This window comes from Prunus dulcis, chromosome 2 (assembly GCF_902201215.1).
Source record: "Prunus dulcis chromosome 2, ALMONDv2, whole genome shotgun sequence".
Taxonomy (NCBI): domain Eukaryota; kingdom Viridiplantae; phylum Streptophyta; class Magnoliopsida; order Rosales; family Rosaceae; genus Prunus; species Prunus dulcis.
In genome coordinates, this window is record NC_047651.1 from 17,491,427 (window position 1) to 17,518,136 (window position 26,710).

Sequence of the window (26,710 nt, forward strand, 5' to 3'; positions counted from 1 at the left end):
ATTTAAATCTATTTTGTTTTATAGGTTAAGGTCCCAACTTGGGTCAATGGTGTAGAAGACAGTGAGTATGTTGGTGTTGGTGCTCGATTTGGACCTACCTTGGAATCAAAGGAAAAACATGCCACCAATATGAGAGTGGTTCTCGCAGACCCCCCTGACTGTTGTAGCACACCTAATAATAAGGTATACTCGAACTTTCAATTCCATATCCTCAATTTACATTATAGAGTTTCACAGCCATGAAATATGAGCATCTTCCTTATTGAAGTTGGAAGATATGCTCATGCATTTTGTGGATTCATATTGTGGAGTGTATGGCTCTTTTGTAGCTTTCACAAGATGTCATTTTGGTGCACCGAGGAAACTGCAGTTTCACAAGGAAGGCAAATATTGCTGAAGCTGCTAATGCTTCAGCCATCCTCATTATAAACAACCGTACAGGTATTTGCATGCACTTTTTTCTTTTCTTGTTGGTCTACAAAGCCCTTCATCCCTAAAGTCCTCTTCTTAGTTTTCTCCCTGAGTAAGAATGTTCAGTACAACTGTACGGGTTTTAAGCGGAAAAAACAATAACAAGTACATAAAAAGATCTCTATTGTTATAATGGCTGCTCCGGTTATTTATAAAAAATAAAAAAAAAAACAGTGGTTAAGAAGATTGATTAAGTGAAAATAAATTGCTGTTACAAAAAATTCTGCTGTCTGTCTTACAGAACTTTTCAAGATGGTTTGTGAAGACGATGAACCTGACGTTGAGATAGGCATACCAGCTGTTATGCTTCCTCAAGATGTTGGTGCAATCTTAGAAAATGATTTAATGAACAAATCCAAAGGTATGTGTTTTTCTTCTGCTTATATTAACAATTGGCCATGCATCACCATTACTCTGGATTATTTCTTGTTTTAAAAAATAGTTTTCTTGCATGGAAATACGTTATTTTATTCTTTCTAAGTGGTCTTCTTTTGCTTTTACTGTTGCCTCTGATATCCCTTTATTCAGTTTCTGTGCAGCTGTACTCTCCATTGCGTCCAGTGGTCGATATTGCGGAAGTGTTTTTGTGGCTTATGGCTGTTGGTACCATCATATTTGCTTCTTATTGGTCTGCATGGAGTGCAAGAGAAGCAGCTATTGAGCATGACAAGCTATTAAAGGTTAAATTGTACTTTCAGCAGCTATTTTGTAACTTTTAGCAGTCATGGGGCTTGAATTATTTCTGTGTAATTCACTTATTCTATCAATTTCTGTATGGTTTGGTGCTATGTGCGCAGGATGCCTCTGATGATTCTTTGCATATGGAAGTTGATCGTTCCAATGCTTTAGTGGAGATTAGCACCACAGCAGCAGTCCTGTTTGTTGTGATTGCTTCATGCTTCTTGGTTATGTTTTACAAACTTATGTCATTCTGGTTTGTGGAGATTCTGGTGGTTTTGTTTTGCATTGGTGGGATAGAGGTATTGTCATTTGTACTATGCAGACTTTGCCACTATGATTACAACTTCTTAATTAAGACACTATTATTCATGCGTCCTTTGAGGTTAATGCCGAACCTTATCGTTCTGTCCACAGGGCCTGCAGACTTGTTTGGTGACTTTGCTATCATGGTATATCTCTTTTCTTCCTTTTGTTAGAAATTTTATGGGAATGCACCCTATTTCCTGTTGGTCAAGAAACTTTTGTTTGAATTTCATTGTTCCTTTGCCATGCTAGTTTGGACATTTTATGGGAATGCATCATAGATAAAAGCAGGGGTGGCAATTTAGTCATGTCATGTTAATTTGGATTCCTGTTGAATATTTGTCAACTCTAACCCAACCTATTTAGTAAATCATGTCAGAGGACTTAATTCCCAACTCAATCTGTTTATTAATTGTATCGTGTCCGTGTCAATCCATATATCAACTACGAACTTAATATTAGAATCTGTTTGGTTCTAAAATGCTATGACTCATACACTCATAAAATAAACATCTACCTGATCTAGGTGCAACCTAAACCAAGAAACAGAATATTATTGTACAAGGATTATCAAGAAACTGAAAAAATAGAAAATAATAATCATTTTCTTCATACATTAATGGTTAAATAGGTTTACCATGTCATAATCCAGTTATTGTGTTTGAAGTTAACCTGATCTGTTTATTATTAGTGTTCACAAGTTGTGTCATTTATAGATTTATGTCAAATAATGGTAAACCTTGACCCGCTAATTTCGTGTTGGGCATCAAGTGATGTTAATAGTGTCCTGTTATAAATTGTCACCCTGAAAATAAAAATTCAAGGTTAAATAAGAACCAAGTTCTGATCTTGATACATCTCCTTCCTTGTGGATATATAGAAATTTATTTAGTAGGGTGGAAAAACAGTTAAAAAGCAGCTTGGCCAAATTGACAGTGAATATCATGTTTCCTAGTGAGCATTGATTAAATATAAATTTCAGCGGCTCAACCCTGTTTCCATAAGGGCTGATTTGTAAGGTAAGAATGTTTGCAAGGATCAGTATTAAATAATTTTTTTAAATAAAAAAAGACCCTTTGTTGAAAGTTTTAATTGTATGTGTGTGTAATGTTTGCAAGGATCAGTATTAAATAATTTTTTTAAATAAAAAAAGATCCTTTGTTGAAAGTTTTAATTGTGTGTGTGTGTGTGTGTGTGTGTGTGTGTTCTTTCTGGTGAAGTCTCCTAATATGAAGCTGACAATTAACCAAATATAGTTTCAGACGATTTAAACGTGCTGGAGAATCATATGTTAAAGTGCCCTTCTTTGGAGCTGTTTCATATCTGACGCTAGCCGTTGCTCCCTTCTGCATAGCATTTGCTGTTGTTTGGGCAGTGTATCGCCGTGTCTCATTTGCTTGGATAGGTCAAGATATCCTTGTAAGAAATAAATTCTTTTTTTATTTGGTCTTAATGTTGATGTGGCTATAGATTACCACTGGAATTTTTAAATCCGAACCTAATCAATTGCAACTTTGCTTCTGTATCTCCCTAATCCAGCTCTTTTTTGGTTCATCTTTGTTTTTGACTTTGAGTACCAGAGTTAAGCTGGTAATGCTCCGATTAAAAATAAAAATAAAACCCTTATACTTGAATTCATGAGTTGTCAAAGATCCTGTATTTGGACTGCCCACTTTTATCATACTATTATATTTTCCCTATTTTCTATCGTGAACCCTGGATGGTAATAGCTGTGCAAAGTGATTTTTGTGATCTGTAAAATGTTTGTTAGACACTAACTTGCGCTCATGAAAAATCAGGGTATTGCACTGATAATCACAGTTCTTCAGATTGTTCGAGTACCAAATCTCAAGGTGATAATTCAAAACCTGCCTTTTTCTGATTAATTTTGGGCAGAGTGAATTTTTAGTGTTCACACTGATCCTAGGGGTTAAATAATATTACATTGCCTTCAATCCTTATCATATACATATTTAGTTGAGAAAAAAATTGCACCATGAATATTTGTTATTTATTTATCTAGAGATTTCACTTGCCAAGCATGTCTGGCTCTGAATCATAACATATGCTTTCTTCATTATTCAATAATCTCTCCGTCTCTCTCTCTCTAATCAGGTTGGAACAATTCTTCTCAGTTGTGCCTTTTTATATGATATCTTCTGGGTATTTGTTTCTAAATGGTGGTTCCATGAGAGTGTAATGATAGTGGTGAGTAAATCAGAAAAACTCTCTTCCTTACTGGCACCCTATATAGAGGTTGTTACACCTGTCCTGCAAGTGAGAGAGATTTAAATATTAATCTTTCCTCTTCTGTATAGGTGGCTCGTGGTGATAAAAGTGGAGAGGATGGTATACCAATGCTACTGAAAATTCCACGGTTGTTTGATCCTTGGGGTGGCTACAGCATCATCGGATTCGGTGATATCATCATACCAGGATTGGTTGTAGCCTTTTCACTAAGGTCTGAAATCAGAAGCCAAATGTATCTTTGACAATCCCTTTTAAGTCCCTACAATTGAATCTTTGACAATACCTTTTAAGTCCCTACAATTGAACCTGGACTGTCACTGTTTCAGAAACTGTGTTTTTGCTTCTGTTATGTGCATTGGTTTCCAAATATTCGTGTACTACAGGGCTTGTTTTGGAATTCTATAACATGAGAATAAAAGTGAAAACATGCTGACATTTAGGTATTTCAGGAGTTACTCTGTTTATCACGAAATTCGGATAAATTAATGAGGAAAACCATGGGACTCACAAATAACAATATGACAGCAACATCTGAGATACTGTGAAATTTTAGTTATTACTACAAATGAGGGTTTATAACATCGGCATTGTCTCAACAGTTCATTAATCGGACAATTTGTGGGTAACTTTGCAGGTATGATTGGTTGGCAAATAAGAAGCTTCGAGCTGGTTACTTTGTGTGGGCAATGACCGCTTATGGTTTAGGTATGAATGTGCTAAATTTTGGGGCATTTTGCACTTCTTTTCTTTTTTCTATATCGAGAAAATGCATCCAGTTGAGCTAGTTTCAGAATTTTAGGTGACTTAAAAACTTATGCGTGTGGCTCGCATGCAGGCACCGTGTTTTCTTTGAGTCAGTGATTTTGCGCATGATATGACCTATTTGACAAATATCTCCTGAAAAAGGATGAATAATTTTAGCAGAAAATGGCATTATTGTTCCTTGGCAATGTGTAGAATACCTACATTTTAAAGCATATATCACGACAGGGAAAAATTATCTTGCCTGCAAAAGAAATTTGAGTAAAATTGGGGGAGGCCACTGAGGGAGCAGGCCCTTTACTGTCTCCTCTCCCTAGTGGCTAAGAGAGCTATGCTTTTTTCTTGTTGGAAATTGCTACTATTAATATGTAGAAAGTCTAATGCTCTACTGTAACAAGTATTTTATTTTGTAGATCATGTCACTGTCATAATGATAAGTGTTTCACCTATGAATGAATTGCTTTGGCGATTTACAATTGCAGGTCTCCTCATCACATATGTGGCTTTGAACTTGATGGACGGTCATGGCCAACCTGCTTTGTTGTACATAGTTCCCTTCACACTCGGTAAGATGCAACAGCTTTTGTAATCCGCACTAACATCTATCTCGAACATTCGTAGAATTCAGTTTTGCACTAAATGTTCGTCGTGAGCAGCAATGACATAAGCTAGTTACATTCTGCAGGTACTCTACTGACTTTGGCACAGATGAGAGGGGACCTTAAAGTTCTGTGGACGAGAGGAGAACCAGAGAGGCCATGCCCGCACGTCCATCTCCAACCCTCTCAATAGAAGTAGTAGGACAAAGTAATAGTGTGACAGTTAGTACAGTAGTAACTCAGAAAAACCTCTTTTCTTGTCATAGCTGTAGGAGAGTATCAAACATTTACAAGGTTGTTCATAAGATGATTTTTCAAGGACCAACTGATATATAACAGGGAATACTTATAACATCCAACATTGTTATTGCGGTATTCAGTTTCGTAGAACCCTAGTTTTCTTTTTCATGACCAAGTTAAAACTCGTACAACAGCAGCTGCTTCGCTGTGAAGGAGGAGAAGAATCCGGTAAAGACTGCAATGAACATATCAACGCTGTAGGGTTGCAAGTAAACCCTGAGCTGAAATATGTCGCATTGTAAGATAATCATTTGACTTGAACACGCTCATCATCCATACAGTTACAATCTCTATTCATTCTGTGCTGTTGCGAAAATAAAATAAGGTAGAATAATTATTCAACGGGGTAGACAACCAATAACCTCATACAAGCTTGTGATAACCGAGCAAATTTAGCTCATGACAAGACAACAAATTACTACTTTTCATTTATTTGTTCCCCTAAAAGTACAAACAGTTGCCCCGGAATCCAATTGCAGCCTAATTACCCCAACAACCGAAGAAAAAAGTCATGTTTGGAGCCAAATAAATGAGAATAGTAACTCTTAGAAGCCTGTTAGCATCTGGTCAAAATTGTTCCAGCCATTGGCCGATGTGGGGATATTCTGTTTGTAAGATCCATTTCCGCCCTGGATGTCCTCCTGTATGCACAAGAGGAAAATGATGAGTTGTACAGAACACAACGTTAAATGAATAACAGCTCTAAAACAGATATGCACTCAGTGAAGAACACACAACTCAGAAGCAGATAAAACAGATATGCACTCAGGAGTTCCAAAAAAGAGAGTTTATACAACATATTGAAATATTGATCAATCATTTAGGATTTGACAGAAAAACAGCTCCCAAACATGAACAGCCAGAATGATAAAAGAGATTCTATAAAAAGCATTAGCCCAAGAAAACGTGAGTTGGTGTAGGCAATAAGGAAATAGATAATATTTTTCCAACTTTCATCTCCAAAACTATTTACTTTTATAGATATAATTATAATATAACAAAGATGAAACACGAAAAACCAATTTTTTTCTAGGCAAGTGCAAATTTCAGAGACCTGCCAGGGACTGATCCGCAGCACTTATCCAGAGAACGTTTCATTAGGTTCAAAGGCTATTTGAAAGGATAAACATTTAAGTCTCATACAAATATAATAAAACAATTGCATTTGTAAACTTACACTAACAAAACAAAAGCAGGAAATATCTTAGCACAGATTGATTACTCGTGTAACAAGAGTATATACGGGAAAAAACAACTGTAGGGAGAAAAAAGTGAAAAAGGAAACAGAACATACAAGCATATCTTCTTATAGAATCCCTTCCGTTAATGGAAACTGGTACCCGCCTCCTTTCCTGACCCAAAGCAAGAATCTCTTGTATCCTTTGAGGCCAGTCTGAATTCAATCTCCTAGCAAAATCTTCAACCTCCCTGAACCAAAAGATGCAAGAGAATATGTAACAGTAGGAACAAGGCAGAACTCTCTCTCTTTCGCTCTATGTTTTACATGCACAACCATGGTGGAAGATGCAACTTGAAATTTCCAGTTAATACAACTTACTCTTTAGGACATGAAATAAAACTGACATATTAACAAAGGCTTGCAGGCAGTCCTGAAGCATGTTTCACAACTGCTAAAATATATATTTAATGTTGACAACCAAAATGAGAGCTATTTTTTTTATGAGAAACGTAGCAGAAATATATTTAAAATGTCCACACAACTATCATCCTCAGAAACCCACAAACCAAGATCTTTTCAGAACAGCATTATATATAGGAATTCATTTACAATAATCTACAAACAGTAATAAAAGAAACTGAAAAATGCAGTACATTGTCTACAAAGTTTACTCATTTCTTTAACAGTGAAACTTTCTTAAGCAAATTTTTTATTCTTTTTTATTTGGGTGAGAGAGGATTCAAACTTGGAACATTTTCCAACAAAGTGGAGAGAAATACCACTAGACTAATGGCTAGTTGGTTTTTAAGAAAATTTTGGAACACTGAAAAACAGATGACAATTTGAAACTATTTCGTAGGTATCAAATTTCATCTTCTCATTGCATATCCTCATGGTGTCCCATAAAAATGTAAGGAAGTTGCACTATAAGTCTAACGAATTGCAGCATTCCGTTTCCTTAAGCTTTCTTGAACTAAAGTCAGCATTGACAAAGTTACAGCCACTCAGGTCAATTAAGTACCTTTTTTTTTTCCTCATATTGTTCAATGTAATAATTTTCATCCACTGATATTTGAATAGAAAAAAATATTGTTTTTGGTATAAACATTTAATAACCCAAAATAGTTGCAGACAAACCTATCAATTTTTTCCTTTAACGCAGGGTCAATCTCATCATCAATATCACCATCATCAAACTCAACCATATCCTCCAGGCTGTCATCGTTTAGATCTTGTAGCTTTAAAGTCAAACTAGGACTGGCTCTAAATTTGTTGACTTCATCGCTGGGGCAAGCAAACTTAAGATTGCTCGACTCCTACAACATTCGGGGGAAAGGACAAAGAATTATAAAAAAAATCGGCTACCTAACAACTCAAGCGGAAATGCATAAGAAGTTTAAGAGAAAATTAGCGATTCGAACCTCATGGATTTCATTAGCCTCATATAGACAAGTGTTTTTTTGTTGATCTTTTCTTCTGCGATTCTTCTTTTTGTTCTTGGAAGTTTTAATCCCCTTGGAATCTGTGAAACAGAATTTCCTTACCTCCAATGAGGCCTTCAAAAGGAAATAAAGTAGAAAATAGACGACTAAGACACTAGACTTCAAATCCCATTTCAATGGAATCTTAAGTACTCCAAGTACAGTATAATGTGGGCAAATGCAATCCTGAAAATATTAGTATCGAGTATGTCTCCATGGGAGTGCAATTGGGTACCTTGGAACTACAAGGTCGTTCAATGTTAGTTCAAACTAGTTAAAAAGTGGTAAAATGTCCTCATTTATTGAAAAATAAAAACATAATAAGTATGCAGTGAAGGCACAAGAAAGCAATTACTCAAGTATACCTCCAATTTCTCCATTAATGAAGGACAAGAGATCATCAACTGAACGGTCATCGCTTCGCTCTTCTTCAAGCTCAGCATTCTGAAAAGTATGGAAGGTTCAATCATGACTACCATCAAGAAGGATGTATTGTTTAGCATAGTATAAGCCAGCAATTACATTACGTAAAGCCTTTCAATGCAAATTTATCGAACGCCAAAGTCACCTTCAATTTCTCTCTTTCCTGAAGTTCTCTCCTCTTTCGTGCATATAGTCGATTCAAAAGCCGGATACGTGGATCGTCAGTTGAATTTTTCAAAGGCTCCAACTTCTCTTCCTGGATGATTTCTTAATTTTGTTAAAAACAACAAAGAAGAAGCAAGTTTTTCTAAGCATACACAGATATCTCAAACACACCAGAGACCTCTGTAAGATCATCAGGCAGATGAAATATCTCACGTATCTCCTCAGGTGTTTTCCCTTCAATTATTCGTGCAAGAGCACGACTGGTAAGATCAACCAACGGCTTTAATTGGAGGCTGTCAGCAGCTGAAGTCAACTCACAGAGCTTTTTTGTGTCCATTCGGATGTATTTTTCATCAAAAGCCTTGCATTCCTACACAAACCAATGGCCCCAAGTCATATGACCATGTGAACTTTACACCAGCATCAGAGGAAACATTTAATCCACTGCAGGTGGAAGATAATTGTCTTCAGTAGCTCAAATTCATTCACAGTAGCTGTAGGCAAGAGCAAGGAAAGAACATAGACTCGGAAAAAAGAAAATGACATTCCAACAACATGTAGAACCTTGTTCGAGCGACCTGGTACTTGATGAAACCTGCAGTAATCAATAATTAGGCTCAACATGGCAGTATTGACTCTTTCTGGAAGAGATATTGCATGGTTCTTGGAAGATCCCATCCCTTTTTGTATATTCTCTTGACATATCATGGGGCAAAACATGGCAACCTCTTGTTCCACTTGTTGGATTGAACCATCAGCAGTCTGAAGCCAGATATAAGACTTCATCATCTGAGAATCGGTTGGCACCAGTGTGACTTCAGAATAACTTTAAGTCTTAACATTACAAAAAATAAAAATAAAAGCAGCAAACAGATACACAAACCACCCCCCCTCCAAAGAAAAAAACAAAAAAAGAGAACAAACTAACACCCCACAAGTGAAGGCAGCTACAAGCATTCAAATGGGAAAATAAATAGGAAACAATTGATAGAACTATGGCTTGAAGAAAATAAATAAAATTCATTGATCTACTATACACTAGACAAAGAGGACATAACTTGATCGGAAAAAGGGAGGGGAGGGGCAAACAGAAGCAGGAAAAACACACAATGACAGAGTTATTCTACCTCAGGTTTAATAACAGCCATGTCACCTTCTGACATTCGTACAAAGCCAAGTTCTCAGACTTAAAAACTGGAGTGCATCAGGCAAAAGAAAATAACTTTATGCTTCTTAAGTAATGAGGCTCATATGCAAACTAATTTAACTTGTCCACAGTTATTTCCTGTCAAGTCAAACAACATTATCATTAGCGGCCCTTCTGTGTAAAACTTGCCCAAATTTTTATCTAACACAAATTAAACAACACAGCTCTTACATGCCACGAAACAACCATTTCCAATATTTCTTAACAAAATCTGTACTTCATACTTATTTCCTTCATTTCCAAAGGTAAGGAAACAGGATGTTGATTATTATATTTCCCTAATCATGTGATAAAACTTACAATTTTTAGGTACCTGAGCTGAGTTTATCGATTATAATAAATATTATAACTGATAGATGATTGAAGACTCATTTTACTAAAGATTTCAGTGCACTGAGCTCCGAATTAATGGGTAAATCGCAATTTTTGTTCTTTGCAACCAATTTCTTTTTCCTGCACTTTCTCGGAAACCAAACAAGTATATATAGAAGAACCAATACATATAGGAAAGCAAAGGGACAGACAAACCAATTAACACAAAAAGGAGACATACTTAAAGTACGGATTGCAGATAGCGAGAGCTTTGAATTGCAGAGATTTGGCGGTTGTCGGCGAACCCCAAAATGGATAAAAAGCGATTTAATTTATGCATTTGAGAAAAAAAAATGAAAAAGAAAAAACCTTATTTGTGTCTGAAAATGCGTCAAAATACAAACGTCTGCCACTCACACGTCAGTCTTCGTTAGGGTTTCCTGTCCTCTGTCATTTATGTTTGATTGTTTAGTCATGTTTTCAATCGACGGCTCATACTCATTTATAAGTGTTTAGTTAACTTTAAGCCATTAATTGAAGTGAATCCTATCAATAGAGAAAAACATAACAAGTAATATATCAATAAATAAAAGCTTACATACAATACAACGTATTACGATAAAGAAACTTACATATAACATATCACTTATGTTGTACGGACACCTTAATTAGTTAAAATAACAAAATATTTAGAAATAGTAATTGGCCAGTTTGGGGTCAGGTATGACAATACCATCCCCGTTCCCGTACTTTATCCCTATCCCGTCACTGCCCCCATCACCCAATAATTTTTTTTTGAGGAATCCATGTCCCTGTTGAGGGATTCTCTATCAAAAGTGTCCCGAATCCCCTATTTATTTGTAGACCAACCAATTCACATATACAACACTAATATGTTCTTAATGTTAGTCGAGTAAATAGAAACATGTATCTATACAAATAAAATGTAGCCTAATTAAAAAAGAAATTGGTTGATCATCACTATGTTATTAAGATATACAACATGCAAACCTGTCATTTTTATTTAGAAACCTGAGAGATACACATGTAATTGAAATGAATGCCATATGCAAGAAAGAAAGACCCCAAATAGTATAATGGTATTAAATTTCTAAAATAATTTGAAAATAAGTTCACTGTTATTTTATAAAAATTTAAAATTAAAATCTATGATCAGGCCAAGTTTGGAAATAGGGATAATAGTACCATTTTCGGCCCGTCTTTGACCAGGGATTTTTAAAATTCAAAGATCCCTATACTCGACCCTAAAATTTCCCTTAAAATGTCCCTCAATTAGAGTCGAGGACCCGACGAGAATTTCTGCCATCTCTAAGAGTGTCGAACATGCATTGGACATAATTAACAAACTTGAAAACAGTCAAGACACTCACTGACATGGTCAACCCATGGTACACTTGAAATTGTTTTAAAATTAGGGCCAAAACACAATTATTGAAACATGTTTAGGGACAATTTTGATTTTTTAAAAAAGAAACTGGAGTCAAAATTATAATTTTGAAACTCTTTTATACTTATGCCAGTTACCTTATCAGACCCTCTTTCTTTCCATCCCAACTTCCCCCACCTTTTCTTCTCTTCTTGGTACTTGAGATCAACTTATATTTTATTTTGTGTTGTATTAATTATTTTGTGTCGATAATCGATACTCAGATATTGAATTAGTCCAACATCCGAGTCTAATCCACAATTCTTATTGGTGCACCCAACATGGATTAGGATACTAGTTGTCTTTAATTGGAATCATTTTGTTCCTACCAACCAACCCCCCAAAGGAAACCTAATGATCATTTTATCGCCATGGAGACTATATGAGCTATCTATGCTCATCATCTGTCGAGCCTCAAACCAACTACTTTGCCTGTGGGATTTGGTAATTTGGGCCATGATGAACCTCCGTTTCCAATTTGTATAGTTAAGCCCATAAGCTTTTTAACTCAAATCAACAAACACTAAATATTTCAGCTAGTTTTAGACTTTAGTTGCCTTCATGTTTTCTCAATTCATCCACAAATGCAGGCATCTCTATCTATATTTTGCAGCTTTGCATAGTTTTTGCTCCCAATTTCATAGGTTTAGACAGACAGACAGACAGACAGACAGATGATGTTTTTGTGTTGGTCGGCTGAGCCTTGTTGGGTGGAAGAAGAAAACATGCCAGTGTATGACATCGGATGGCCGCCGCGTGGATCCGGGGTGTTGCTTGGACGGTTTGATGGGAAGTGTGTGGTGGTTGAAAACTTTGAAGATAAGAAAAATTAAGGGTTCAGATTCGAAATGATTGAGACGGGGCCCACTTACCACGAAAGTAAAGCAATTGTGTGAGTTGGATTTTGAACGACCGGCCAATTCTCATGACAAAAGGATTTTTCAGTTTTCTGAGGAGAATGAGCAGGTCATGGTGAGGTCCCCTTGGTCCTACCCACTTATTAATGTTTTCTAGCAATCAATTCTTGTGTGTGTATTATATTTAGGGCATGGATAATGTTGATACATCCAGATACGATTTATTTTGATCAATGATTAGCCCTTTGCTTAATCAACAATTCAGATTAATATTCTTATGTATAAAGTATTAAACTTTGGGATAAGAAAATAAATGGATACATAATATTGTAGGAAAAATTGGTGCAAAGTGGTGGTGTTGGAATGATGTTCTTTGAATTGTTTGGTCCACGTTTATTTTGATCAAACAATGTTGATCACTTAAAAGAATATGATCGTTATTTCAGAACGAGAAATGAAATTATTGATTATATAATCGATGTTTAAAACTTAGAATTTAGATACCTCTAAAATTTGAGAATAATTTTAAAATCTCCAGTATTTTTGACAACCTTTATCTAAAATTTTTGATTTTATTTATAAAGGGCAGGCAATTAAGATAAGAGATGTTTTGCTTAGGAAAAGGATATAGCACTTCAATTTTATCTGAAAAATAGAATAAAAAAGGACTGTGGAACTTTTTCATGAAAGTAAAGTATGTAGCCGTTGTTGTCCTCCATGTTGTTGCGTGATATTCCATTTCTTTATTTAGACCCATTCTTGACAAACGTCCACAAGTTTGATGCTTTTTAGGCTGCCGTCCCTTTCTCCACGGTCCTAAAACGCCCCACAAATTTCCTCAACCATTAAAATTTTTACAACTTCTTTCTTCTTCTTTTTCTTTCTTTCTCTGGGTTTGTGTTCTTCAATCATACTGCACCAGAAGAAGTTGCCTATACATTATAAACAATGAATTGCCTTGGCCAAAGTGGTCAACTTTTGCCTCTTTTTAGACCTATCATTATTATCCACCACACCCCTTGATTCTAATCGGATGCCATACATGGTATTATTATTTTTGAATACAAAGTGATTTTGGGGAGATTTTTGGTCACAACTTTAATTATATGCTCATAATTCTTCTCAACACTCGATATGTGTTGATAAGTATAACTATTGTTACATGAATTAAAATAAAAAATTAATCATGACTATGTCTTTGAATACATGTCAAGTATTAAAAAGAATAGTGAGCTTACATCTTGAATTAAAATAGTAAAAAAAATATTTCCGTGATATTAAAGAAGGAAAAAATCAAACCTAGAACATTAATTACAAAGATAAATGCTCTTTTATCAACCGTGGTACAAGGCCCTTATATGGTATTTGTTTAGACAGCAATTTAACCAGAGACTTGTTACTTGAGGTTTAAAATACTTCAGACCAAGAAAAATGAAAACTTTAAAATATTGAAGAAGTGGATTAAAAGCCAAGGAAGAAAGAGACATGAAGGTGGAGTGAATAAGATTAATTTATCCAAAAGGATCTGCAAGGAAGATAAAGATACCCCACCATCCCTGACATGGTGACAGATAGCAGCTTGTCCTCATCTTTTCTGCACTTTCCAGAAACATCTCTTGATTAAACCCACATAAATTTCCATTATCACTAATATTTTTATTTGCTAAGGAATTAAAGTAATGGTTAAGATTAAGAATTAAGCTTCCACTTTTGAGAATTATAGAATAGTTCCAAATAATTCACCAACCAGAGAGCCCAAAAGGGTGTCAGTGATTTTCTGTTTTCTTCTGGAGTATATATTAATCAATTTAGCAAATACAACTCAAAAGTGCAAATGAGTTTTATTTTATTTTTAGGTTCATTAAAAATAAAATGCTTTTCATAATTTCTTTAACATACTTTAACAGCTCACACTCATAATATTTGTTTCCCTTTATAAACCTCACTCCATTGCTCACTCAACCAAATCATAGCTCTCACTCCAAAAACCAAAGCTTTCAACTTTGTAGAGAGAGAAGGCCAAAACCAGGGTTCTTGAGAGAGAGAGAGAGAGAGAGAGAGAGAGAGAGAGAGAACAGAGAAATGGAAGGGAAAGAAGAAGATGTGAGGCTGGGAGCCAACAAATTCTCAGAGAGGCAGCCCATAGGGACATCTGCACAGACAGACAAGGACTACAAGGAGCCACCACCAGCACCTCTGTTTGAGCCTGGTGAGCTCAAGTCCTGGTCTTTTTGGAGGGCTGGAATTGCTGAGTTCATAGCCACCTTCTTGTTCCTCTACATCACTGTCTTGACTGTCATGGGTGTTTCTAGATCTCGCAGCAAGTGTTCTACTGTGGGTACTCAAGGCATTGCTTGGGCCTTTGGTGGTAGCATATTTGCCCTTGTTTACTCCACTGCTGGTATCTCAGGTATATTTCTTTATTTTTCTCTCATATTTTTCTTTCTTTTGGTTTGATCTACTACGTACTTGGCAGGCTTCCTTTCTTTTATTGTTTTTGTCTTAAAAAAAAAATAAAGTTGATGGGTTAAATATACAAAAAAATAATAATTCAGGTTTTGAGATGTTTCTTAAATTTATGTTTGGTTCCTAGGAAAGTGAGGGAAGGAAAAGTAACATTGGCGAAAGAAAAAAAGTTCCTCTTTTACTTATGCTTTCTGAGAGAATCAAATGGAGGAGGAGTCATGTTTGTGTATGGATTTGCTGTTTCGGTTGGGTATCTGAAAGTTTTACTGGCCATCACTTTACAGATGTTTGTATGCTTGCTGATGAAAAATAAAGAAACCACTTACTAAAAGAGAACAAAGAAAAAAGAAGCGATCTTGTGTTTGGATATTGTGATCATCTGAAATTTCAGAGGCTTATTTCTCTAAATTCCTGTTTGGTTAGTAATGGTTATTGCTAAAACTGAGAATGGTAGAGTGAAAAAATGGGATTTGTTAAAGGTGCAAGCTTTGTTCCTGATCTCCTTGATGCTTTTAATGGCCTTTTTCACTTTACCTCACAACATTCAGAAAAATGAAAATCTTCATTTTTGTTATGCAGTATAAATTTGAAAGTTGATGGTATAAGGAAAAAATATAATATTAACCTTGGTTTGTTGATCATTTGGTCAGGTGGTCACATAAACCCAGCCGTGACATTTGGTCTCTTCCTAGCAAGGAAGCTCTCCCTGACCAGAGCTGTATTCTATATAGTCATGCAAACCCTAGGGGCAATTGCTGGTGCTGGGGTGGTGAAGGGGTTCCAAAAGAACCAGTATGAGTTGCTGGGAGGTGGAGCTAATGTGGTGAACCATGGCTATACCAAGGGTGACGGCCTTGGTGCTGAGATTGTTGGCACTTTCGTTCTTGTGTACACTGTTTTCTCTGCCACTGATGCCAAGAGAAATGCTAGAGACTCTCATGTCCCTGTAAGTATATCTCACCTTTTCTTTTCTTACCTGGTTTTTTGATTACCCACTTGTTTCTACACTGTCCTCTTATGATTTTCTGTGACATGGATACAATTTTATACCTGTCTATTTTTATTCTCATTGCAATTCTATAGTACTGGGCATAATCCCCATTGGAGTGAGATTATTGTAAAACTAACCATTTTGATACCCTTAGCCACTGTTAATTTTAAAGTCTTATTTGGTTGAAAGTTCAATGCAGGTTTACTCATTTGCACTGAATTTTTAGTAGAACAGTGTTTTCTATTTAACGCTAATGTCATTTGCACTGAATTTTTAGTAGAACAGTAAGTGTTTACTATTTAAAGCTAATGTCATAAGCCTGATGAATCTGACTTTCTTATGGATTAAACTTTCAGTGCACTCATAATCTTCATCATTACTTTCAATCGAAGTCCTTTTTTGAAAGTTCTATGCAAGTTGACCCTCTTTTGCACTAAATTTTTAGTCAAGTGGGTTTCTATTTAAAACTAATGAGTGTGGTTCATGAATCTGACCTCCTTATGGATTTGTGGGGGTGCGAATAGTGGTTGGTGTGACACCATTCACACTTCCCAATTGTGGGAGTACTTGGGGTCACAAACTGTTATGATTCCAAAAAAATCAGATAGTGAAAATCTTCTTTCTTGAGATTTTTACTATATACATATTGATCAACTAGTATCGTATCCACACCTCCTCAATCTAGTGATTTCTTGAGTTTGATTTTATTTTGCATAATGAAATTCTTGCATGAAGTTGCAAGTGGTACAATTTTTGGCAGCTGAATACTAAACCACCTTCCCTGTACGAATTAAAATGCAGATCTTGGCTCCACTTCCCATCGGGTTTGCAGTGTTCTTGGTGCACTTGGCAACCATCCCCATCACTGGAACCGGCATCAACCCTGCTAGGAGCCTTGGGGCTGCTATCATCTACAACAAGGACCGTGCATGGGATGATCATGTGAGTAAAACTGTTAAACATCATTTGAAGTCACATCTAAACGTGTGGTTGAGATTATATGTGTCTTATCTTAAACCTGGGATGATTTTGTTGTGTTTCAGTGGATCTTCTGGGTGGGACCATTCATCGGAGCTGCACTTGCCGCCCTCTACCATCAGATAGTCATCAGAGCCATCCCATTCAAGACCAGGGATTGAGAAGTTGTCTTGTGTCTCTTCATTCAGCCTTGTGTCATAGGCAGCAACGATTATATTATCTCTTTCACTATGTTCAGATGTTGAAACTGGAATATTTGGGGTGTTATTGTGCTTAAGTTATTTGCCTTGTTACATTAATGGAGAGCCTTGTTTAATTTATACTTGTCATTGTGGTAATCTTTGTTGCATTAATTAGTCTCCACCAAGTTCATCTCTTTGATATCGTACGGTTTAGCCAGGGTGGTAACTGGCACAGCATTAATCAATATTCAATAAGCAAACTAGCTAGGGTGGCTGACCAGAAAAAAGGAAAAAAAAAAGAAAAAAAGAGAAAGGGCTGGCTAGCTTGAAGTTTGTATGTTTCCTGATTTGTAAGGTGTTGAACAACCCTGGAATTAGTCACTGTAAACTCGCCTTTTAATGGTTTAATCATCAAAATAAGATAGTAGGTCATGGAAAATAATAAAAACACAGAAGGTTAACTTGTAATCTAACACAATGACATACTATTTCAAGTTCCAACTGCAAGAACAATTCAAAAGAAGATAGGGACATGCTCTTAAATAACACTATTACGGTAAAAAAGTTAACAAGAACAATTTAAAAGATAGGGAAATGCTCTCAAGTAACACTAAAACTGATCCATTATATCGGTGCTCTCAATTTAAAAGATGTAAAACATTTAAAATATCAGAAAATGCTTTGATTAATGCAAATATTAAAAATTGAAATTATTAATTAAATGAGGATAATATGATAAATTAACACTTTTTCATATTAAAAAAAATAAAATTAAAAGAAAATTCAGATAATGAATCCTATTTTTATGGAACGCAACTACCTATTATCTTTTTTAATAAATTTTAATTTTTTTTTTATAAAAGGCCTCTGGCAAGCGCAGAAGGGCGTGTGGAGAGGCTAGTTATATTATACTACTCAGAAAATTATGGTGTCAGCCATGCATGATCGACAAAAGACAGGAAAGACCAAAGAGAGCAAAAATTGGCCCAATTATCTGAAAATGGATTTATTTGGAAGGAAAAAAAAAAGGAGGGGAAATTCAGAACAAATGTTAGAAGGGGTGAAGAAAGGATGAGAAAAAGTACATAGAATATAAACAAAAAATTAAAAGAGTTTTTCATTTTCCTATCTCTCATGCCCTTTCTTTAATTAAAAAGGAAAAATGATGTGGGCCTTTCAAATTTTCTGATTTTCAGCTGACCCAAGCCCAAACTCCAAACTCCACCTTCAACTCTAGCCTACTGAGTCGTTTCCAACTATTCTCGTTCATATTTCTCCATCTCTCAGCCTCACGCCACCACTGGCAGGTAATAGCAACTCCTCCTTCGACAGCCTTTCAAATTCACTGTCTCGGTTTTCTAATAACGTAATCATATGTTTCTGTCATTTGGTTTCATTCTTCCTGATGCATATTCAATTCTCGGAAATGGACCTTGCTTTATAATTGTTGATCTTGTGCTGGGATGCCTTTCTCTGATAAGTAAATTGTACCCATGTAAAGCTTCCATTTTTCCTTGAATTACAGTCTTAAATTTGTTTCTTTTTAATCTGCTCGCTCTTAAGAGCAATTTGGTGAAGCGGTTAGGTACTGTTCTCCTAAAATTTACTGAAAGATTTGAACTTTGGATGTGGGATTGGAAGGGTTTTGATTAAATCTGTCATCAATTGATCAATTGATTGTCTGCCAGTATTTTCTAAATAATCTGGATGAGTTTTGATGGATTTTGGATGGGTTTTTGCTGGTTTTTGTAGTTAGTTCATCTTTGGAATATCTCTCAAGTGGTTTGGTAATTTTTTTTTAAAATGATGATACCGGGGGTAGTTTAAATGGGGTTTTATTAGACAATGGAAGCCTGTGTGTCGTGGAATTCTCTTGATGCTGTAGTATTGTTAAGTCATCCAAGTTCCAAAGATGAATTCTTGTTTTAATGTTTCAGTTGTGCTTTTAATTCAATCTCCGGTATTCTTCTGAAGCGTTTGCTTATATTATCACGCAATCTTCCTCCTTTTTTTTGTTTTTGGCCAACTGATTTGCATTGGTACACTTTTGAATATTTCTTTTGTTCTAATACTTGGTTGTTATCTTGATTCCAGAATATTTTTGTCTTGTCATTTTCTGAGTTTCTATCACTAGGAAGAGCTCATACTTTCTCTTATAACGGTTAATGAGAAATTTTTATAAATTGCCTTACATAATTTTATGTACATGTTATAGGAAAAGCGCGCCTATTACATTAGAGTTTTGTGTTTTTTCTTTCTGTTGTTATTACAAATAATTTTAATATGGAAACACCAAACAAAAACCCTAATCTTCTAAGTCAACCAAACAGCGTAGTGCACGGCTGAGTTCATTTACTGCTTTTTAGTTTCTAGGTAGAAATAAATCATAGCTGGAGAACTGAAGGAAGGCAACTATGTCGTTCATGAAAGGAGATTTACTTACAAGAACCAGAAAGCTGGTGAAGGGCCTGGCCAAGGCGGAGCCTGTTTGGCTCAAAGCCATGGAACGGTTTGTCCCTCTCTTTCTCACCATTCTGTGATTCTTGGAATCATTTTCTTATATTTTTTATTTAATTTTTGAAAACATAATGTTTTGGGAATTTCTCAGGGTACCGCCCGTAACATTTCCTCGGGCAGATGCAATTCAGAAGATCACTCTCCCAGAGGATGTGTACATAAAGAAGTTTTTCCAAAAGCATCCAGATTCCAAACATGAGGATGCCATCAAGTATGGTTTATCTTTGTTTTTTGTTGCAGTACTCGGTGTTCATGTTCCTCTTCATTTCATGTGTGTGTGAGCAAATGAGTTCTGGTCTCATTACAAATGGGGTGTTTTCATTATTTATCCTTGGCAGACAAACGCGATTAGTATTTCAGAATTGAATATGTTGTGTGAATCAGAAAGACATATTAACTTGTTATCAGAAAACACACGACATATTAACATAGCAATTATGTTTGAACAGGTTTTCTGCTTTTGATCCTCCTCCAGCCCGTATATTTGGTTTGAGGGTGCTTGAGTTGAAAGAGCAAGGGGTTTCTGAGCAGGAGGCAATGGCAGTAGCTGATGTATGTATTCACGTTTCCTGTCCCTGAAATATATATGCTTTCTAAGTTGTTTCTAACTGTTTTTTCATGTCATCTTCTAGATGGAATACCGTATGGAGAGAAAAGGAAAGAAAATGGCATATTCTCGCTTGAAGAAAATTGCACGCCTTCAAGGGAAGAAGCCTCCTCCCAACCCATATCCCAGCGCCATCAAGGAGATACAAGCTGAGGAAAAGAAGTATGTTCGCGACCGTTTTTTCAATCCCAGGATTAGGCAAATTTTGAGGAAATTGCAAGAGGAGCATGCAGCCGAGAGGCAGGACAGACTCCGAGGGGAAGGAGGTTCCTAGTAACTTAATGTGCCATCCTTTAATAATAATTTTGGTTAGTTAGCCTCCCAAGATTTGTTATATTGACTTTAGCTTTTGATCAGGTATTAGACAAGTGTGTTGGAAAGTATTCTTTTCAAATATTTTTCTTTCACACCCTTTTCTCGAAGGTTAGAGAAATGCTATACATTTGTGAAATTGGCATTATATGGAGGTTACACTATGTGCCTAACCGTGCGTGTTCAACTCTTTACCTAACCCCTACTCAACAATACATATTGCCAGCGTTTGGATTTGGAAGGTTTAACCTCTTGGTTTAGTGGTTTGATATGAGTCTACTTTTTCAAGACCGATTGCTTTCCAAGCCATTTTGCAGTATGCAGGTATACAATAAAGGACAATGTAGAACACATCACTAATAGTAGCAGTGCTCATGGCTAGTGAGAAACGCTTGTTACGTACTATGATTGCTATCACCGTTTCACACAAGTTTTTCTGCATGGCCAGTAGATATTGTGGTTTACAATGTGATCAAGAGGTTGGTTCAATTCAATCCAACATCTCTCATTTAGTGAGAGCTAATTGGCTAGGCTGGCCGGCAATGACATACAGAGTTCAACTAGTATTTAATGTGTCTATTGAATGTATGCATTTGCAGGTAAAAGGCTTCTCAGCCTTCCATAAACTCTTTTGTCACAGCTTTGAAAGATTTGACTTGAAATTTATTGTAAGGTGGTCCATTGTATCCTATCAACAAATCTATCATTTCACAGACTGAATCCCCGACAGAAACTACTGTTTTTAACCGTCATGATGTCAAACGAATTTACAGTCGACAATTGAGCATGGCGAATATGGTGAAAGGAGAACAAACTAACTAATAAAATTGTGAGAGCTTGTATGCTTAGATTTTGCTGTGGACGACTTTCAATCGTTAACGCAAAGTGAAATTTACATGCATCAACGAGTGTGCAACTGTTGGTGGTTGTGTGCATTAATCGGTCTCAAAAGTCATCTCTGCGGTTGATTATGATTAAGGTGTAGATGTGATAACTGTATTTGATATTAAAGGACTAAAAAAAAAAAAAAAAGAATTGTTTATAGTCAGAGAACTTGGGTTCTGTCAACATCTGCCTTAATCAATTCCCACCAAGAAATGCAGCTGATCATAAGTTTGTTTCATGTATTGATAGAATAGATAGCTAAGTAATGTTTTCTTATACTTTAAATCTAAAATTGGAAATTTTCTAGGCGACCAAACAAGTCCCAACACTAATTTCTTGCACGTAATCTGAAAGTTGAAACACAAATTTAGATAAGATAGCTGCAATTGTCTAGGCCTACACCAGATGAAAGTATGGCCACCAATAAAAGTAGTGATAAAATCATTTAACTCTTCAAGGCTTCACCTACTCCAACCAACCCCCATAGAAATTATTATCTACTTTGCTCGGAAGATGATCTAACCTCCAACCAGTCCCCAACGTCCCCTGCCTTCATGTATTGAAGTTTTGCTACAATTTTCTTCACCTCAAATCAGTCTTGCAATTTTCAAATGACAAAGTCTAAGTGATGGAGAAAAACTTCCTTGTCCTTATCGGTATATAAGTATGTTTTTATCTCTCTCGTTACGTAACTACGTCATGTAAATGTTTTTCTCACGTCATGTAAGTGTTTTTCTGAAAAATCAACCCAGATAACACAGTCCAAACATTAATGCTGCATATGTGATTTATAACACAACTTTTTTTTTTTTTTTTCGCGTTAAAGAATGAACCAAATTAAATCCAGCCCAATTATTCCAAACATCCCGTCTCATGGCCATTTTCTGGTGAGACTATTTAATGCTCACTTTGACTTCGAACTGCTTGGTTTGAACAATTAATTCATCCTTGCAGTCAGCTGTAGGTGAGTTATTGTATCGACAATTGGAATAATTACTAATTACCATCACTAAAATGTCTGATATATAGTTGTATGTTATTACATTGTTACTATTTATACCACATTTACGGTTTATATTACCGATAACCTTTTTAATAGAGATAAATCCTATATATACTATTATGCGAGTATGGGCCACTTAGAGTTAGAGAGGCGATCGTCAATGTGAACTGTCTTATAACATTATTGTTTTGTTCTCACTATAAACAGAGAGTGCATGTGATTCATCTAGAACATGAAAAACATGAAAGCGATGGGTGTAATATCTTTTACCCCTACAGGGATAATAAACAACTAAGTGCCCGTTTGGTATTGCTTATTTGGGGTAATAAGTGATTTTAAAAAAATTTTGAGAAGCCCAACCCGTTTGGTAAACTATGAGAAAATCACTTATTGTTAAAAATTGCTGTGTGAGAAAGCTATAAAGGAAAGCAGCTAATGAGGTGCTTTCATTTTCTAATTATGCAGGAATCAGTTTCGAAAAGGGGCTGGATTTAATGATTATGCGGCAATCATATTCTGATTATGCATAAAATCACTACTAACACCACTTTTAACAAAAATTTAACCAAACGCCAAACTGCTTTCTCTCACAGCCGATTTCTCTCACAGCAAATCTGACAGCGATTATTTTCACAGCACAGCAATGCCAAACTGGCCCTAAGTGGCTGAATATCCGTACTTACAAATTACAGTTTCATATTTATATTTATAAAAAAAAATGTATTTTCGTGCGTATATATGTTAGACTGTAATTTGCACATAAAAAGAATCCAAACAATGTTGATTAAATTATGCAAATAATTAAATAAATGGGAATTTTATGTAGACCCATGACGCATCAATGTGCAATATTCTCATGCACATTTTCAACCCCAACCACATTTCCAGCCAAAACAAGAAAAATACTTCCCTGCGTTAATTAATTTGTAGACCCAGCAAGCAGGGACAGCACGGTAACTTCAACCCCAACTCCCTCATTTAAAACCCCCGCCTTCTATCTCACACCATCCCTCGCTCAAAAAGCAGACGCAGAGAAAGAGAGAAAAGAAAGAGAGGCTTCAGTTTCCCAAACGATGTCGTCGCAGAAGCAACGGCGGAGCTTCCGGTCCATTACGGCGTGCGACACGAGCGAAACGGCGTCGTACGAGTCGATCGCGGCCGACCTCGACGGCACGCTCCTCATCTCCCGGAGCTCGTTCCCTTACTTCATGCTCGTCGCCATTGAAGCCGGCAGTCTGCTCCGAGGCCTCGTCCTCCTCCTCTCCCTCCCTCTCATCATCATCTCCTACTTCTTCTTCTCCGAAGCCCTCGGCATCCAAATCCTCATCTTCATCTCCTTCTCAGGCCTCAAAATCCGCGACATCGAGCTCGCCTCCCGCGCCGTCCTCCCCCGGTACACAAAAATCAAATAAAAAGCAATTTCATTTGAATATAAACATTTAAATTTGACATTTTTTTATTTAATTTTTTGAATTGATCAGGTTTTATGCCGCGGACGTGAGGGCGGAGAGTTTTGAGGTGTTTGACAAGTGCAAGAGGAAGGTGGTGGTGACTGCGAATCCGACGGTGATGGTGGAGCCGTTCGTGAAGGATTTTTTGGGCGGCGATAAGGTGCTGGGCACGGAGATCGAGGTGAACCCCAAGACGAAGAAGGCTACCGGGTTTGTGAAGAAGCCGGGGGTTTTAGTTGGGAAATTGAAGCGTTTGGCGGTTCTGAAGGAGTTCGGCGACGAAGTTCCGGATCTTGGGATTGGAGATCGGAGCTCCGACCATGATTACATGTCACTTTGCAAGGTCAGTACTAGCACTTCTGCTACTTCACATTTTTGCTGAATTATTTCATTTATTTTGGTTTTTTTTCCTTTCTAATTTGTTAGTAAAAGCATGGGACCCACATAATTTAACTTCCCCAACTACTTGCCAGCTAAAATTGTATGTTGTCCATTCAATGGAATTGTGAATCTGTGATGGTAAGGAAAGGAAATCATTAAGTCAATTATTGTTAATGCATAATTTGGAAATGCAACCATCAAATGATCATAACCTACTGCATCTCCTTTAAACATTTTAAGCAAGGAATCTTATCGTCAAGTCTAAAAAAGAATAATAATAAAACTCTAGTTACAAGTATGCCTATATACCATGTTGAATTCACTGCGGATAATTATTCTAAGACATTTGAAACTTGTTCCATAATTATGATCAGATATCTATTCAGCAAATTTATAAATAAGCTAATATGGTTTTTTAATTCTTTGGCTAAAAAGGAGCAGTTGAATGATAATACTTATATTTGGTTTTATTATCTTCATTTTGATACGAGCTTTCGTGTTAAGTTTGATTCGTATGGATGTAAGATTTGTCACGACTGTGTATTACTTTTTGAGTTTAAAAAATATATTACATTTTAATTAAATTATATCATAAATACCATGTGCTGGTTGGTGGAATTTATATCTGATTTTAATTTGAAATAAGATTGGCTCCTTTAATTTATTCAGCTGTTTCATGTGAATTTTTGCTGACTCTGGTGTGGCCAATCAAATGTTGGGCAGGAGGGCTACATGGTGCACCCAAGCAAATCAGCCCGTCCAGTCTCCAAAAACCGTCTCAAGAGCCAAATAATTTTCCATGATGGACGCCTAGTGCAGCGCCCGGACCCACTCAACGCCATCCTAACGTATCTCTGGCTGCCATTTGGCTTCATCCTCTGTATAATGCGTGTGTACATCAACCTCCCTCTCCCCGAGCGCATCGTAACGTACACCTACGCAATGCTGGGGATCAAGCTCGTGATCCGCGGCAACCGGCCCCCACCGCCCTCTCCCGGGACACCCGGCAACCTCTTCGTGTGCAATCACCGTACAGCGCTCGACCCGATCATCATCGCCATTGCGCTCGGACGCAAAGTCTCGTGTGTGTCATACAGCGTAAGCCGGCTCTCGAGGTTTCTCTCGCCAATCCCAACCATTGCTTTGACCCGCGATCGTGAGGCTGACGCTGCCCGCTTATCAGCGCTTCTCCAGAAGGGAGACCTCGTGGTGTGCCCTGAGGGCACCACGTGTCGCGAGCCCTTCTTGCTGCGATTCAGTGCTCTGTTCGCAGAGATGAGCGATAGGATCGTTCCCGTGGCGGTCAACTGCAAGCAGAACATGTTCTACGGGACCACGGTGCGCGGGGTCAAGTTCTGGGACCCGTATTTCTTCTTCATGAACCCGAGGCCCACTTACGAGGCGACGTTTCTGGACCGGTTGCCGAGTGACATGTCGTGCAAGGCTGGGAAGTCGGCGATTGAGGTGGCGAATTATGTGCAGAAGGTGTTGGGCGATGTGCTGGGGTTTGAGCGCACTGGATTGACGAGGAAGGACAAGTATTTGTTACTGGGGGGGAATGATGGCAAGGTGGAGTCTATGTACAATGCAAAGAAGTGAAGGTGCGTGATGTGGGAGGGTATTTTGGTCATTTGCAGTGATAGGAGAAGAGATATTGTGTTGAGAAGGGTATATTGGTCTTAAGTGTAGAGAAGTTTGATGTGAATTTGGATAATGTGATTGATTAAGGCTCCATCCATATGAAGTTGTTTCTTGTTGTTATGTTAATCTATTATAATATTTAATATTTATATTCCTCCGGGCTGTTTTATTTGACATTGGAGAGAAAATATCGGTCGAGAAATCCCAGGCCACTAGTATGGCCTCGAAACCAGTTTGATGTTCCTGCTGGTATCTCAACAAGCTTAGCATCTCTTGGGGTGTTGTTTCCTCGGCGTGGTGAAGCCGTTGCTCGCTCGACCATAAGTTTCCTGCCAACTTTGGAAAGCCTTAGCTTGGTTATCCATTTTTCTAGCATATGGATCATTAGCTGTTCCAATGATGCTTGTTTAGGCTGTGCTGCCTGAACCTGAATATCTTCAACTTCAATTTCATCAGCAGCAGCAGCAGCAGCATTGGTTTCGTTGGAAAGATTCATTGGTGGGGGAGTAGTGTCATTCAAATAGAGTTTCCTGCGAGTTTTATTGACCATATATACAAGATTAGTCCCACTGGGCAGCTAGCAGGCTGTACTTTGGCAACTATCGGCTTTGGTTGCGTGTCAAGGAAATGGATTAAAAGAGACCTGGGCCTGAGATGGGCTCAGAGACTATTCCTTGGGGGATTGCGATAAACTTGCCACTACTAGTGATACTCTTCTAGTAGAAAGAGGGAATAGAATGGTGTTTATACTGTGGATGTATTGCGCTCTTGTGATCTTTTCTTCTAATCAAAGCCACTGTGCTCTAAAGAAAGAGGGGAATTTGGGTTTAAATAGGTTCTTTTCTATGCCTCAATGAA

The 26,710-nt window shown here is 37.0% G+C and overlaps 5 protein-coding genes across 9 annotated transcripts; 4 read left to right on the forward strand and 1 right to left on the reverse strand.

Moving 5' to 3' along the window:
- Window positions 1-18: 18 nt before the first annotated feature.
- LOC117619911 (signal peptide peptidase-like 4) lies at window positions 19-5,441 on the forward strand. Its single transcript, XM_034349973.1, has 13 exons — window positions 19-183; window positions 330-441; window positions 713-832; window positions 1,000-1,151; window positions 1,269-1,451; window positions 1,567-1,601; window positions 2,712-2,874; window positions 3,255-3,308; window positions 3,571-3,663; window positions 3,774-3,916; window positions 4,340-4,410; window positions 4,950-5,033; window positions 5,153-5,441. The coding sequence occupies exons 1-13, from the start codon at window positions 130-132 to the stop codon at window positions 5,257-5,259; spliced, it is 1,371 nt and encodes a 456-aa protein (XP_034205864.1). The 5' UTR covers window positions 19-129; the 3' UTR covers window positions 5,260-5,441.
- Window positions 5,442-5,638: 197 nt separating this feature from the next.
- On the reverse strand, window positions 5,639-10,521 carry LOC117619912 (SKP1-like protein 21). Of its 3 annotated transcripts, XM_034349974.1 has the most exons (10): window positions 10,376-10,488; window positions 9,743-9,900; window positions 9,180-9,404; window positions 8,794-8,985; window positions 8,596-8,706; window positions 8,393-8,471; window positions 7,968-8,068; window positions 7,684-7,862; window positions 6,661-6,794; window positions 5,639-6,007 (listed from the first exon to the last, which is right to left on the reverse strand). In XM_034349974.1, coding segments are annotated over exons 2-10 (1,059 nt in total). In that variant the 5' UTR covers window positions 9,779-9,900; window positions 10,376-10,488; the 3' UTR covers window positions 5,639-6,005. The 3 variants fall into 3 exon arrangements, with proteins under 3 accessions (XP_034205865.1, XP_034205868.1, XP_034205866.1); XM_034349977.1 differs by lacking the exons at window positions 9,743-9,900; window positions 10,376-10,488 and adding an exon at window positions 10,504-10,521; XM_034349975.1 differs by lacking the exon at window positions 9,743-9,900 and having other exon boundaries at window positions 10,376-10,482.
- A 3,862-nt stretch (window positions 10,522-14,383) lies between these two features.
- LOC117619913 (aquaporin PIP1-2) lies at window positions 14,384-17,211 on the forward strand. Its single transcript, XM_034349978.1, has 4 exons — window positions 14,384-14,848; window positions 15,555-15,850; window positions 16,697-16,837; window positions 16,939-17,211. The coding sequence occupies exons 1-4, from the start codon at window positions 14,521-14,523 to the stop codon at window positions 17,032-17,034; spliced, it is 861 nt and encodes a 286-aa protein (XP_034205869.1). The 5' UTR covers window positions 14,384-14,520; the 3' UTR covers window positions 17,035-17,211.
- Window positions 17,212-18,248: 1,037 nt separating this feature from the next.
- Window positions 18,249-20,737, forward strand: LOC117617097. 3 transcript variants are annotated; one of them, XM_034346351.1, is made up of 5 exons: window positions 18,249-18,362; window positions 19,422-19,564; window positions 19,664-19,783; window positions 20,022-20,124; window positions 20,205-20,737. In XM_034346351.1, exons 2-5 carry the CDS (start codon window positions 19,470-19,472, stop codon window positions 20,451-20,453), a joined length of 567 nt encoding a protein of 188 aa, XP_034202242.1. In that variant the 5' UTR covers window positions 18,249-18,362; window positions 19,422-19,469; the 3' UTR covers window positions 20,454-20,737. The 3 variants fall into 3 exon arrangements, with proteins under 3 accessions (XP_034202242.1, XP_034202243.1, XP_034202244.1); XM_034346352.1 differs by having other exon boundaries at window positions 18,256-18,362; window positions 19,429-19,564; XM_034346353.1 differs by lacking the exon at window positions 18,249-18,362 and adding an exon at window positions 18,372-18,421.
- Window positions 20,738-23,391: 2,654 nt separating this feature from the next.
- LOC117618810 (probable glycerol-3-phosphate acyltransferase 8) lies at window positions 23,392-26,026 on the forward strand. Its single transcript, XM_034348542.1, has 3 exons — window positions 23,392-23,772; window positions 23,861-24,173; window positions 24,935-26,026. Exons 1-3 carry the CDS (start codon window positions 23,453-23,455, stop codon window positions 25,808-25,810), a joined length of 1,509 nt encoding a protein of 502 aa, XP_034204433.1. The 5' UTR covers window positions 23,392-23,452; the 3' UTR covers window positions 25,811-26,026.
- Window positions 26,027-26,710: the final 684 nt, after the last annotated feature.